Genomic DNA, 15729 nt, shown 5'->3' with positions numbered 1-15729 from the left:
GCTCTGCATAAACATCGTTAAAATACATTTATTTCATATCTCCCACCTTGGCCCATGATCAATAGTCCACTGAGTTGAGTCCACTATAAAGCAAATAGGCATGGTGAAATATCCCATTTGAAAATATACTACTGGCCAGATTTCCTTCCATTTGTGGAAATGTCTCTCATGTCCAATGAACAAATCAGCTCTGACGTGTGGTCTGAAAACAAGGAGTACTAAGGAGAAGGGAAATACAATTTTATACTAACCAAGGCCACCCAGGTCCTCATCCACCAAGCTGCAGCTGCTTAGTCTTAACACTTTGATCTCAGCTCCAAGGTTTAGCGCTTTCAAAATCAGCTTTAGGTTCCCGCCAACGCATTTATTCCAAGAAAGGTCTAATATCTCCAGTTCAGGAAGGTGAAGGGCAGCATCAGCTGAAAAGATTAGCAACAACATCTTGTGCTTACTGAAATAAATAGGCCTGGTCCACTGCCATTCAACCCTCTGCACCCAGCTGCGTAACTTCAAAATAGATCAGACCGTATACAACATTCTCTCCCTGCTTCTCCCAACATTCTATCACACTTCAGTGCTACCAAGAAGCAAAACCCAGAATGGGTCTGTGAAGTTCAAGTGACTTGAGTCTCAGCAGCTAGGAGTCCCCCTAAAGGGCAGGTTTGACTCCTTTCCCCCTGGAATCGTTGAATGCAATTCTCCCATGCATATAAATGGTTGTCATTTATTCCAGTGCAAAAGTAGAGTGCTGTACTGGAGCACATTGTTGTGGTTAAAGCAAATCTATGTGACTGAGCTTTTCCTGAAAGAAATCGTGCAGGAAGGGTGCCAAGAGGAGCTGCACAATGTACCTCCAAGCATTCTCTGTTCACAACCAGGAGGCCTACCTTCAAAAGTTCATCTGAATTTGCCCAATAATAAATGTTGGAAATGTAATGAGACTGAATGTACTTTTTACCACCTTTGGTGGACCTGCCCGAAGATTAAAGCCTTTTGGGAAATGATCTATAATGAAATTAAGAAAGTCCTTAAGTGGACTTTTCCTAAGAAACCTGAGGCTTTTCTCCTGGGTATGGTTGGCCAATTGGTGCCAAGGAAGGACAGGACGTTTTTCATGTATGCCACCACAGCAGCAAGAATCCTTCTGGCAAAGTATTGGAAGACACAAGAACTACCTACTCTGGAAGAATGGCAGACGAAGGTGATTGACTACATGGGACTGGCAGAGATGACCGGCAGAATCCGCGACCAGGGGAAAGAGACAGTGGAAGAGGACTGGAAGAAATTTAAGATATACCTTAAAAATTGTTGTAAAATTGAGGAGTGTTAAGATGTCAAGGAATAAGAAATAGAGAATTGCAGCTGTAATTAACAAGTTAAAGGAAAAAAATGTAATGAAAATGAATTAAATAATTAGTTAACTGGAGGAGTTGCTAAAGAAATGAAAAACAAGGATGCAGCAAAAGGGAGGTATGGGGAAGTCGGGGAAGTAAGGTGTATGGAAATAAGATTATGAAATTATACATGTTTATATGTTTGTATGTCTCTGTTTTGTTTATTGTTTGTTTTGATTATGTGTTTGGAAAACAAATAAAAATTTATTTTTTTAAAAAAACAAAAGTTCATCTGAAATTAATGGGAGCTCAGCAGCAACATAACTGCTTATGCACAGCTGCTTATGCAGCAAACCTCCCTGGTGATTTGGGCTCTATATTGGCAATCAGAAATGTGCTTTTCCTATACTTTTCTAAGAGGGACCTCCCCTAAACCATGTTCAAACATCGAGAACAAACACATGGGATACAATCCATCCAATGTTGAGTACATTCAACCTCCAATTACTTTCAGTGAGGGATGTGCAACCTAACCATATATGTGTGCGCATGAAATTGTCCTACTGTGCCTTCAATGGGAGTTATCCTCAAGGAAGAGTGCACAGGGTTTTGGCCACAAGTGTGCTAAAATCTCTCTGACAGAAAGAACTGCATATTTTTTTCTTCTTGAAATTAAGATTTCTACAAACATATGGAAGCATCCAAAATGCGGAAGTCCCAGCAAGGGTTACAAAAATTTAAAATTCAGAATTCAGAACAGTTAAATCAGATTACAGTCAAAAGAATAGGGAGGGTCTTGAAAACACACATCTCAGGTGTCAAAGGCCAGTGTAAAGACTGCATCTGTATTAGCAGTCTCCATCCAGCTGCAGGTTGTCACACAGGCCAAGGGATTTTCTCTTTGTTGCATCAAACGTAAAAGGATGCAGAGAAAATATCCCAGTTTGCATGACAAGCTTCTCTGTAGATAGCTGCCAAGGGTGCAGTTTCAAGTGACCACCATATGTGTTGAATGGTCACTTTAAAATGTGAAGGTTCATTATTGTTTCACAAGTTGTGTATGTCTTTAAGGGCCAGGGCCAGGGCAAATAACGAAACCCAGTCTTACAGCTGTGAAACATAGCAGGTGCTGCTGAGTTGTGCTAATCAAGCTGTGTCAGCAATTGGGTATAGTATATAAGGAGCAGCACCTAGCTCTCCCATTGCCCTGGGGGATGGGTTGGTGGTTGGGTCTGGTTTATTGTTGATGTATTTAGTGTATAAGGAGTTTTTGTTTTTGTTATTAAAACCTTGTTTAAGTTATTTTTGAGTCCCTTTTTAATGCATGGTCTCCCCAGCAAGCTCTCTGCAGCGCTACTAAACTGCAAATAGCCAACAATATGAAGTGCACATCATGGACATAATCCAGAGAAAGTTACATGTGCACGTGTTAACTGCATCACAGATAAGCATTACCTATGTGCATAAAGTTCCACTGATTTTAATGGGACTTGGATGTGCCTAATTTTCACCCTGTCTTGCTCCTTTTCCACAGTACAGATATTTGGATAAGAGAACAACTTTATTATAGCTTTCTTATAGGAAGATCAAACAGAACCAGCCTTGTGGGCAACACAAAGATAGGAACAAGCCTACTGAGTTTCTGACAATGGAGCAATGTTTTTGTTAATCTGGGAATCAATAAACGATGCAATCATGTCTTAAGAAAGAGATCATATGGCTTTACAGGACACAGTTAAATGAAGAAAAAGAAAAGAAGTTGCCAACTTCTATAATTAACTGTCAGCAGGACTTGAGATGACAAAAAATATAGCTCTTGATGTCTGGAGACTAGAAGAAAGGGGTTGAAAGCGATTCTTTGGACAGTGGCAAAGCATGGTGCTGCTCTTGGTTTGTAGTGTTTTACATTTTTCAAAGCTTTCATTGTACTTTTGATTTAGTACTCTGAGCTGCCACTAGAAACCTATATGAAGAGTTGGATATTATTTATTGAGTGAATGTATGAATAACGAATAAACAAAAAAATAGCAAAGCCATCTGGGAAAGAGAGAATGAGGGAATGAGAATACTACAATTAAGTATTATCTTATATTGCTCTATGTCTAGCAAAAGATCTTTAATGGAAGGTGGTTATTTCAGTACTGAGAAGCCCTTCAATGAAATGTATTCTCTGCATAGAAATTGAACTTCTGTTCCCCTTTCCATACATTTGATTATATCAGATCTAATGAAAGTAGATGGCTCTGTAATGCACCTCCTGATAAATATTCCCAGGAATGTTTATTCAAATTACTGTCTCTTTCCATTTGACATTCATGCCCAATTGATATACTAGCCCTGTGGATTGGTAAGATGGAGACATAGATAAGGAAAGCTAGAAACATTTTAAGGCATATTCTTACCTAAAGATGCAAATGAATCATGCTTTAAAGAACAATTGCTGAGAAGCACAGATTTCAGTTTTGGTAAAAAACGGAGTCTGCTAAGAAGGTGGTCGGAAGACTTCCCAATGCTTTTATTTAACGATAAATCCAGGTCCTGAAGACTCGACAAAAGGGGAATTACATGGGCTGCAAAAAGATCAAAGGATAGTACAGCTGCAACACAGTAAACATCAACTCCAAAATCAACCTAAAGGAGCTGAAAATATTCAAATATATTCTGCTCAACACTATCACTCCCTTTTCTTGGATATTGATATACTATGTTATTTGAAAACTGAAGAATGGAAGAATGATCAAATTTCATCAAATCCAGTGATGCCACTAAATTAAATAAACCTTAGCCAATAAACTGTCAGTTTTAGTATATTAACCAACTGATTGATTAAATCTGCATAAATTTGAATATGAATAAATATACTTTTGAAGCAAAAAGAATTTTGCTGCTGTGGTTTTCAGATCATGCACTCACATGTAGCAGTAGCCACAAGCTTAGAACAGGCACTACTTCTTCACAGATGCCACCTGTGCCTCCGTATTTTAGAAGTACTATTTACATTCCATTGGATGATGAACTACGTCAGACTGTGCCAACAGCTTTGTAGCAAAACAGTCCCACCAAGAAGCAAATATTGTAATGTTTGGGTGAACTCTGAAGTTTGCAGAAGTGTTTGTGTGTATATCTATATATACACACACACACACGAGTGGCCAACCCTGCTCCCACCACCAAACATACACTTAGGCCCCATTGGCATTATACATTTAAGGCAGCATCATACCACTTTAAACAGTCACAGCTTCCCCCAAACTCTCCTCAGGGAACTTAGAGAATTGTAGCCTCCTGGTTTGTACACAAAACAGAAATCCTGATACTAATTAAGCCATGTTGATGGAAACAGCTGGCGTGGAGGGGAAGCACTGTGGAATGCACCAAAACCAATGTCAGTGTGATCCAAGGTGGCAATGTTGAATACACTCAAGTTCAAAAGTGACTTGAAATGCAGTGGGGAAGGGGAAGAATAAAGTGTACCTAGGCATAGCAGCAAGTTAGAAAATATGTTGGAGAACCCGGGGAGCTGGTGCCAGACAATACTGGGCTGGGCTGCTTATATTGCTTATTATAATACCTATTATTTTGCCAAGTAGTAGCCTTCCAGATATTGTGGGACTTCAGCTGCCATCACTCCCATGTAGCATTGCCAACAGTCAGGGACGATGGGAGTTGTTAACCAACATCAGCTGGAGGGCACCATGTTGGCTAAACTTGCTGTAACTTTAATCAAAGACATGTCCACAGAATGGATCCCCAAGGATGTGCTCCTTATGTGGTCCTCTAGATATTGTTGGACTCCCGCTCACACCAGCGCATGCAAACATAGCTAATGAACATTCTGATATTATGGGATTTGTAGTCCAGCAACATTTGGAGGGCCAGAGGTATTTCTGAGCTAGAGGGAGAGAAGATGGATTGATTGAAGGTAAGATAATCTTCCAATTAAATATTCCACATGATTTTGCAAAAACGATTCTACGATTAAATGATTTTGCAATATCTTACTCAAAACAGTCATGTCCTCTTCTGTAATACAACACTGATGAAGATTCAGGACTTCTAGGTTTCTTAGCTCGGCCAAATGAGCTGCTAAGTACTTGAAACCTCCTCCAATCTCTTTATTACATGACAGATCTAATTCTCTTAGTTCCAGCAGGTGCTGCAAGGCACTAGCTGAAATAAAATAGGCACAGGAAGACAACTTGTCAATAATCAATTTGCCATCAAGGAAATCTGTTGTTAGCATCCGTTAGTCCTTTTGCACATTCCTTCTCTTCATTGGCAGAAGCTGGCAAAAAAAAATTAAATCAAATGTTGAAATTTGGCAATTTGAAAATTCAAATTTGATATTTTTAATTTCAAATGTTTTCAAATTAGACTTAGATAATACTGCCCCAAATCTGATTGATAAGTAGACCTGAAGCACATTTGGGGGAATATTTTCTAGCATTTTTGCCCTATTTTGGATTTGTGGATGTATTTCTAATTCACATTTATTTCAAAATTTCCAGTTACAGATGTTGACAAATGCATACGCAGAATATATTTAAAGCACTTTCAAAGAATTCTGAGTACTGTAGTTTGTTAAGCGTTGCAGGGAATTGTAGCTCTGTGAGGGGCAAACTCTTTGAGGGCGGAAATGTTCTTCAAGTACTTTAAACTTCTACTGTGAACACAGCTTCAGTTTCCCATCTGCAATAGAGGTATAATCATAGAACTTCAGAGTTGGAAGGGACTCAAGGGTCATCTGGTCTAACCCCCTGCAATGCAGAATAATATTAATGTACCTTACAGGGTTGCTGTAAGGATTGCAAGCAGATAATGCATCTGAACAGTCAGAAATTCTGTGCACATGCTAAGTATCATCATTAAAAGTCCCAGCTACCAAATCATCAGAGGGACACAGGTGGCGCTGTGGGTTAAAGCCTCAGCGCCTAGGACTTGCCGATCGAAAGGTCGGCGGTTCGAATCCCTGCGGCGGGGTGCGCTCCCGCTGCTCGGTCCCAGCGCCTGCCAACCTAGCAGTTCGAAAGCACCTCCGGGTGCAAGTAGATAAATAGGGACCGCTTTCTAGCGGGAAGGTAAACGGCGTTTCCGTGTGCGGCTCTGGCTCACCAGAGCAGCGATGTCACGCTGGCTACGTGACCCAGAAGTGTCTTCGGACAGCGCTGGCCCCTGGCCTCTTAAGTGAGATGGGCGCACAACCCCAGAGTCTGGCAAGACTGGCCCGTACGGGCAGGGGTACCTTTACCTTTTACTTACCAAATCATCACCTGCACTTCACCCCCGAAGACACACTCTTGACAGATGCCAACCAACTTACCTAAACACTTGAATCCATCTGGTTTTAACCCACACCTGTTCAGATTAAGTACTTTCAGTCCTGAGACATGCTGTAATTCCTGGGCAATACTCTCCAGGCTATATCCTATCTTTTTGTTAATTGACAGATCCAGTACTTCAAGGCTGTGGATTTTGTAGAGCTGCTGAGCTGAAAAGAAGCCAAGGGATGAACTGGTCACAACATATTCAGAGCAGATAATGGAAGAGAAAGGTAATAAATTTAAAATAGGTTTATTATTAGGAAATCAGGGCACTTGGAATTTAAAACAAAACAAGAAGGTAGTTCTAAATCTAATCGAAAAAGGAAATATTATTTGCCTCATGATAAATAAAGGGGAATAATTTCATTTATCCAGTTTCTAAATATTCTTTTTAAGGTCATGTCCAAGATGTAGTTATCTGGATGTTGTCCACATAACCTTTATGTATGCCTCTCTCTTAATGGGAAGTGGGCAGAGGGAGGGAGGGAGGAAGAGATACTACACATATCTCATTTTAAAATTTAACCCCTTTAGGATTTGAAAAAGGTTATCCTTCTGTAACAAACATGAACCAGTCAATACCTCAGACATCTTGAGAGACTGCCCATGCTTCTCAAAAGCCAATCAGACAACATATGCCGATTATGAAGTTTCCTTCCTCATGCTAATGAATGTTAATTTACCTTAAAGGTAAAGGTAAAGGACCTCTGACAGTTAAGTCCAGTCACAAACAACTCTGGGGTTGCAGCGCTCATCTCGTTTTACTGGCCAAGGGAGCCGGCATTTGTCCGCAGACAGTTTTTCCGGGTCATGTGGCCAGCATGACTAAGCCGCTTCTGTCGAAACCAGAGCAGTGCACGGAAACACTGTTTACCTTCCCACCAGAGCGGTACCTATTTATCTACTTGCACTTTGACATGCTTTCAAACTGCTAGGTTGGCAGGAGCAGGGACCGAACAACAGGAACTCATTTAAATGTTGAACCAGTAAGGGAAAATTTTTCAAATGTTGATTTGATCAGATTAACCATATCTTTTGATACACCTCCCTAGCAATTTGTCATTTATATTGTGCTATTCATTTTCATTACATTAAAATGTTTTAAATTGTTTTTAACAGGTTCTTATTTATAATATTAATATTTCTTGCAAAGTGCTTCGAGGTTTTACACCATACTACAATCAAGCGATATGTAGATTTTATCAAATAAATAAACAATGCTTTCATCTCAATCACTAGTGCAAGAAACCACTGAAATAAGTTACTTGCTGAAAGCCACAATAATGGCCGTATGGGAAAATTTGGGCACGATACAAACCATATTTGAAGACCCCTAACTCATAAATCACAGGGCACAACCTGCCAGTTTTCACACAAATTCTTTAACGCATTCAAGTGCAGCAGGTTTAAAATCTTGATTCCATACAAAGTGGTATTTGGTCTGATATCTAAATAAAATGCTAAAACAGTATTCAAAGCTGCTACATCACTATGCCATGGGCTCTTACCTAGTGATTCACCATCTTCAGAAGTTAGACTGCAATCCATCACTTTTAGTGTTTTGAGTTTATTGTCTTTGGGGATTTTTTGGATTAGAAGAAAAAGCTTCCCACCAATGTTGGTATTCCATGATAAATCTAGTGTTTCAAGCTGAGGAATTACTTCAAGCGCTTCCCCTGTAAATAAGCATTTGATACTATTTTATACATTGATTTGAAGAAGCAGAAGACAATAATGATCGCATCATACTTTTTCACTATTTATACTTTGGTTTAAGAACATGCAAGAATGTAATAATTTCAGGAACATACATACACAGGTTTGTGTCCCCAATTACAGCCCTACTTCAGCAAGCTCATATTTGCATAGTCTGGATGCAGCCTTAGGCCTTATCCACATTTACCTTTCCTCTGCTCTTTGTACGTTAAAGCTCTTTAAAGCTCTGCACTTTAAAGTGTTTGAAAGGGGAGCCCCTTTTTGCTCCAGAGCTTTCCCCACAAAAACCCGCTCTTTTAACATTCGGTAGGAACAAGCGTCAATCCACAGTTAACCAGAACTGACATTTACTCCAACTGAGAGCTGAAGAGGGGTTTTGCTGGGAAAACTCCAGGGCAAAAAAAATCAACACACCTGGGCACGGTGCTTTAAGCGTGGCCTGGAAAGAGCGGGGCAAAAGCTAAGTGTGGACAAGCCCTGTGTCTGAAATGGAATTGCAGGACTAGGTTCCCCCAATCCAGATTAGAAATTACCTAGATCTCTAATGAAATAACCCACTGTAATAACCTCTCAGAGTAAGTTATGCAATTACTGGATGATACCTAAAAACGAAAGATCCATGGCTGTGAGTCTGCAGTTGTTCAGTCGGAGGACTTTCAGCTCTTGCAGACATTTGAACGGAAGGGTAAGAGACTTTAATGTCCCTCCTATTAAATCATTCCAGGAAAGATCAATCTCTTCCAGGCCTGGCAGCAAATGTATTATGGCAACTAAGGGAGAAAGCAGAGTGAGAGATAAACCACTGCTGATATACGTGAAGGCGGCATGACTGAACTGTGTGTGCACATTAAGGTTTATTGAGGCAGATACGAAAAGCTGCAAGGTACTATTGGTACTACAAGTAACTCTGTGTAGCTCTGCTCCTACATCTGCAAAGAAGGATGTGGGGGTTGATATTTTAAGACTAAGATGGCTCCAATCCATTCATCTCCTCCATGCGCCTGGGAAGTCAGGTGGCAGCAGAGAGGTGACCAAAGAAGAGAACCTCCGGCCTGCAGAGGAGGAGTTTTGGATTTGATACCCCGCTTTATCACTACCCGAAGGAGTCTCAAAGCGGCTAACATTCCTTTCCCTTCCTCCCCCACAACAAACACTCTGTGAGGTGAGTGGGGCTGAGAGACTTCAAAGAAGTTTGACTAGCCCAAGGTCACCCAGCAGCTGCATGTGGAGGAGTGGAGACGCGAACCCGGTTCACCAGATTACGAGTCTACTGCTCTTAACCACTACACCACACTGGCAGACCAAACTTCAACCACCAGCCCTCCTCATTTGGTCCGTGAGGTCAACTGAGGCAAGTCGCACCCGTTTGGCTTAACTCTTATATAATGCCATGTGTGTGGGGGGGGGGCAGATATGGCCAGGACTTGGCTGAAAGAGGCTTTGCAGGGGCTACCAATTTATGTAATTGTTTAGATATTTTGATTATATTAAGGGACTATATTTTTAAATAAATAAATAAACACCCATAGCTGTTGCCAACAGATTGCCGAACCTTGTGCCTCCAGATGTTTTTGGCCTACAACTCCCATCATCCCTAGCTAGCAAGACCAGTGGTCAGGGATGATGGGAATTGTAGTTCAAAAACAGCTGGAGGCACAAGGTTGGGAAACACTGGATTAGGGCAGGGGGCCATCTCCATGCACTGTGCACTGAGCTCACAAAATCATTTTGGCACACCACAGTAAATCCCTGACTGCTGAAGCTTGCTTTCCCTTTTGCCAGTGAGCCTAAATTTTCATCTATGCATACAAATGATCACATGTAGATTTTATGTAAATTTGTGCCTTAGGCCTGTGCGCTCAAGTATTTAACACCTCTGAAGCCATTACTAGAGTGAAAAAATACGTATCAAAATGTATACTCACCCAGCTCCATTATATCTGTTGTACTTAATGCACAATTATTTAAGTCCAAAACCTTGCTAGAGGCCTGTTTGCCCAATTTCCCCAGGAAATTCTGGACTCTTTGCGGACACAGCATTGAGTCTGTGGAACCAAGACAATGGAAATGCAGTGACCTGAATGGTTTTCAACAATCCCAACATTTGCTGAAAACCAACCAAACCATGCTTCTGATCATGCAGGAGACTCTCTCCTGGTAGATCATGAACATCTTTTTCATAATCATCATTAACATGGAAAATGCCTTCACATCTGCTGCACAGCAGTTCTACATCTTCACATGATGACTCCAAAATCTTGTTCTGGTCAGTTACTGCCAGTTCACATTCTATTAGTATATATGTGAAATGACTTTTTGCCCCAACGTGCACCACTGTACACTTGCTTACATGGAATTGCATTTGCCAATTGACTGCCCATTCACCCAGTTTGGAGTTCCTCACAATCCCGTTTGCAAAACATTGGGACAATATGGTGGGTGAAAATGTTACATCTGTCTTCACTCACAGATGTTTCATCTGTCTTCACTCACAGAGAGCTACTCTTGGAGCACAGGCCCCCTGGGCAGACAGTCCCTGTTCTTCAAGTGCACTTTCATATCACTATTACCTGGTGCAGGGAAAATCTGCTCCACCATTTGAGTTTCTAAACAGGAATCGTTCATTTTGTGTCCTCTACTTCCTTTTCCACTTTCCTCTTTGGATTCCTCGTGGTCTGAGCCCTGGTACTGTTCACATCCTCCTTTCTCAGCAGAGGGTTTCTTCTTCTGGATCTGACTTCTAAAGAAGTTGAATGGGGATCTCTGAAAAAAGCCGTCTGCAGCCTTTTCTGTGCTTGTCCACTTTGCACCTATCCAAGGAGAGAGAGAAAGAGAGGCAGAAATTGTGTTTCGGATAGCACTTGCTCTTGAGCCTGCCTTAAAAACAAGGTAGAGAAGGCCATGTACTGTGTACTATGTACACCCACACAATTTCATCGTAAGAGAAAGTTCAGAATGTATTCCAACTCCTGCCATGGTATGTACATAGTAATTACTTCCTAGCCATCTCTTCTTATTTTTCTGTATTTCTACACTGTCCAATCATCAAGGTCCTCTGGGCCATTCACAAACAAAAATACATTTAATCACAACAAAACGTTTAGGGAAACCATATCAATATAACCAAAATAAAAGCACGGGCACCAAGAACAGGGAGAAATTCACTTTGTATTTAAAGGCAAACTTTAAATTTTCAAGCTTCAGATTTTTTTACTTTGTGGGGTGTGTGATACTGTGCTTTGAAGCCTGGGTTGTTGGGACTTCAAATTGCAATGCAGAGTTGATTCAAAGCCCTGTTGCAAACAGCCCTAAACTGCTCTTTAAGGCTCTGAAAACCAGCTGAAGGGTGGTGGGAGCACACCTTGTTCTGGCAAAGGAATACTCAAGAAATCACTTTAAGCTCCTGATTCTTCCTTTGCAATACCCTGAAATCACATACTGTATGGCTTCAGGTGTGAGGGAGGTGGGCATGGTTTGGAGACCAAATCTGGCATAAGAGCCAGAGGTTCCCCACCCCTGTCATACAATATTTATGCTTGCTAACTACGGAGCATTTTGATCTGTTGGTTGCACCTGTTTTTAAGCATTGCTCCCTGAGTTCTTGGGGACAGAGCATGCTAAAGCTTAAAATACATAATACAGAATATTTCCAGAGGTTTTTATGAGATACAGTAAAACAACCTACCTTCAGCTTCCATTTTTTTAAACTGAAAGGTTGTTTTATCTTTCGAAGTATTTTCATGGCTTATGAAACAAATCAGCTTTGATACTGATCATCCTTTTGAGTTTGTTCTTGATTCAGTTCCAGTTGCTTTATTGCTTGTCTTCAGACACTTTCTGTTCTTATATTAGCTTTCTCGTGCAAAATTCTTGCTTTAGTGCGATGGTGAAGCAGGGACATATGCTCTTCAGAAGAACTGTGCAGAGTTCAAAAGTATTTTCAAGGGAGATGATGGTCCGGTGGAAAGCATTACCGTAACTTTTTCTTTGATGCGTCTTTTCAACGGTTTTTTTGCCCAACTACCTCCTCGAACATTTCATTTGAACAGTCTGGTCAGCATTTTTTTGTGTAGTGGGGTAGGATCATTCGAAGAGAAAAGAGGAAGTAGTTGTGTAGACTTTGATACCGGAGCCTCTTTACATGTGACGGATTGCTGGCAGCTGGGAAGGCTGAGTCACTTTATAGCTCAAGTTACAAGACTACCTGAAGAAAAAAAGGATCGTTGTGTTCCCTTTTAAAAGTAACACGGATGGAGTCTGTGAAAAGCCGAGAGATCAAATAGCTAGCATACTTTGTGGAGATAAAGCTATGAAGCAATATTATTACAGTGTGTTCGTTTCCCAAAAATATCTTATACCTATTGTGATTTAGTCTTCACAGTTAGTCCTCATAGTTAGGGTAGGATTCATAATGAAATCTGCCAAAATCTTTTGAAGAGAGTGATCTGGCAGAAAAATGCTCTGTTTCTTCTGGCCACAATACTTCTGCCATTAATGTAGCACATTATTTATTTTAAAATTTACAATGGTCTTCGTCATTTCTACTATGTTTGCACGCACAAATTTCTTTTTTTAAAAAATATATTTTTCATTAGGTTTTCACTTAATACATCTTAAGAACATCATACGTTACCATTCTTATTCTTTTGTGACTTCCCATATCACTGCAGTGACAAAATTCCTATTAAGCAGATCACTATCATTCCATTTTACAGATTTAGAATTGAGCCTGAGAAATTAGTGACTTGTCCAAAGGCCAAGACCCATGGTATCTAAACTCAGTGCTTTTTCAAAGACAAAGGCACAATTCTTGCCCAACTAGTGCTTTAGAAGGCAAAATCTGTCCTGTTATGTACCTTCCCAGACCCTTAGATGTTAATCTGTGGTCCTTCTCTAGGTGCCCTCTCTGAGGAAGGTTTGGAGGGTGGTGACAAGGGCCTTTTCAGTTGTAGCTCTCTGCTTGTGGAATGCTTTCCCCAGTGAGATCTGCCTGGTGCCAGCATAAACATCCTTTTGGTGCCAGGTATTTACTTATCTCTTCTCTCATGCATTTGAGAGATTATTTGTTGGATGACATTTTTTGTTGCCAAAGCTTTTGCTGCAGTTTTAACAGGATTTAGGGATTTCTGTATGGTTTTATTGTACAGTAATATATTTGGTACCCCCTTCATTTCTTTTTTATTTCGTATTATGCTTTATGTTTTTAAATCTTTGTAAGCTGCTTAGAAACTTTTTACATAGCAAATGCCTAATAAATTGAATTGTTAATAATAGCAATGCAAAAATGTATCTGTCTTTGAATCTAAGAATAAAAAATAAGAATTACTAGTTGAAGATTCAGGAAAAAATGGGAGTAGCACATCAGATGATCTCACTGGATACGCACTTTTGCACTGCACACCCATGAGATGAAGTGACAGAAAGTCAAGGAACACATCAAAGTATTGGAAAGATTTCAGTGCAGAATAACCAAGAGGTGATGGATTGATGAAGGAGTGTGTACATAGTACACTGGCTGAAAGACGGGTAATGTTGGGTAAATACACCATTCTGCAAATATACAAAGGGTGTGAACACACAGGACAAGAAAAAGTTAACTCTGGTGATGTACAGAGTCATGGAATAGCAAAATACTGAACACAATAGATAGCTGTATTGGGTCTTCAGAACCTCAAGCTTGGCTTAGTCTCTTGCAAGAATCTCCAAGATAACCAGTCCTATTTGGAAGGAATGGAGGTAACAGATGATGTACTTATTTTCTGATGCCTCCAGTTTTGTGGCGGATACTGTATTCATTCAGCTGGTATCATCTTCTCCATTTCACATAGAAATGGTGATCACACAACTTTGCTAGTATGTACTAGATGTTAAAATCCCCAGAACTTTACCATTTGAAAGATGAGATGTGCAGCAATACTAAAATGTGCAGCCTTATATGATATCGCAGTAATCCAGAAACACATTGGACCATCGGTCCAGCCAGCACAATATTGTCTGCACTGACTGGCAGTGTCTCCCCAGAGTTTGAGACCAGGAATTTCTAGTCCTATCTGGAGATGCCAGGGATCAACCTTTTGCCTGCACCTGTTCTGAGCTACGGCTCTTCCTTTTTCGCATGTGAAAATTGGTACCTAATCACTGGAAGTGAGCCACCTAGCCACCAGGTTCATGCAGCACCAGAGCTTTTCATCTCTGGTTGAGGAGGCACTGCCTGGTTAGCCTGTGGCTCCAGCAGTCGTGTGGTGGGAAGGCAATTAAGTTAACTGCCCCTTCCCACGGTTTCAGTTAGTATTGAGCCAGAAGCTGCAGACTATTGAGCTGTCCAAGAGGAGATGCTCCAGCCCCAGAAATGAAACCGTGGCAAGGGAGCTGTTTCCCCATATAATTGTGGAACCTTTAAAAAGCAGCGGTTGTTGGAGTAGTTGTTGAAGACGGGCTGTAGCTCACAGGTAGAGCTTCTGCTTTGCATGAAGAAGGTCCCGAGTTCAATCCTTGGCATCTCCAAGTGGGGCTGGGGGAGACCCCATCTGAAAGCCTGCCAGACATAAGAACAACCTGCTGGATCAGTCCAATGGCCCATCCAGTCTAGCATCCTGTTCTCACAGTGGCCACCCAGATGCCTATGGGAAGCCAGTGAGCAGAGCATGACACACACACAATAGCACTCTTCCCTCTTGTGGTTTCCAGCAGCTGGTGTTCAGAAGCATTGATGCCTACCCACTTGGCCCATGACACCGTTTGAACCAAGCATACCTGCCCTAAACCTAATAATTGAGGCTAGTATTGTACTGTGCTTGGAAGCTCCAACCATCAGCTGTGGATGAAGCTCCAACCATCAGCTGTGGATGACACGGAGTTCGATAGAACAATGGTCTGACTCTATATGGCGTGTTCTACAAGCTAGAGATAGCATAGTGGTCTGGGCATTGCAGCACTCACCTCTGCTTACACTACAGAGGGACAGGACTGGGGGTATATCTGGGTTATCAGGCCATGCTTTTGTAGGAATAATATAGCCAGAAAGGGAATGCTAGTGACTATTTTCCTTTCTCAAAGACATGCGGGACATTGTTTTCCAAAAGCATGTTTGACTCAGGTGCTGATCTCTGCAACTATGATAAGGTCTTGTGCTTTCTTGTGTGATTTTCAGAAGAAAACCTAGCTTCCAAATGCACAAGGAAACAGGTTTCATAAGTTGTCTTGCATTCACATCGTACAAAGCACAGAAGCCTTTACAATGGAAGTTATCAAGTTACTAATGACTGATTTCAAGGAGGGCAGATTCTGGCCATGGAACTGCTTGGGTGTTTCTTGTGTACACACCATCTACAAATATATTCCTTCCACTTCGTCACCAT

The 15729-nt window shown here is 41.0% G+C and overlaps 1 protein-coding gene across 11 annotated transcripts in view; it reads right to left on the bottom strand.

Annotated features, from left to right (window-relative positions):
* LRRC31 (leucine rich repeat containing 31) overlaps positions 1–15729 on the bottom strand; it is a 111683-nt gene that overhangs the window by 1506 nt on the left and 94448 nt on the right. For 10 of the 11 annotated variants that reach the window (XM_081911042.1, XM_081911041.1, XM_081911043.1 and 7 more), the window contains 9 exons: positions 13758–13921; positions 10942–11181; positions 10297–10416; positions 8974–9141; positions 8164–8331; positions 6655–6822; positions 5337–5504; positions 3737–3904; positions 252–419 (listed from right to left, as the gene is read on the bottom strand). In XM_081911042.1, coding sequence (XP_081767168.1) covers positions 252–419; positions 3737–3904; positions 5337–5504; positions 6655–6822; positions 8164–8331; positions 8974–9141; positions 10297–10416; positions 10942–11181; positions 13758–13921 — 1532 coding nt within the window. Of the gene's footprint in view, positions 1–251; positions 420–3736; positions 3905–5336; positions 5505–6654; positions 6823–8163; positions 8332–8973; positions 9142–10296; positions 10417–10941; positions 11182–12056; positions 12576–13757; positions 13922–15729 lie in introns of those variants that run through there. The other variant, XM_081911039.1, reaches the window with a different exon arrangement.

Source organism: Podarcis melisellensis, assembly GCF_964234715.1.
Source record: "Podarcis melisellensis genome assembly, chromosome: 5".
Classification (NCBI taxonomy): domain Eukaryota; kingdom Metazoa; phylum Chordata; class Lepidosauria; order Squamata; family Lacertidae; genus Podarcis; species Podarcis melisellensis.
This window is presented reverse-complemented; position numbering and strand designations above follow the sequence as displayed.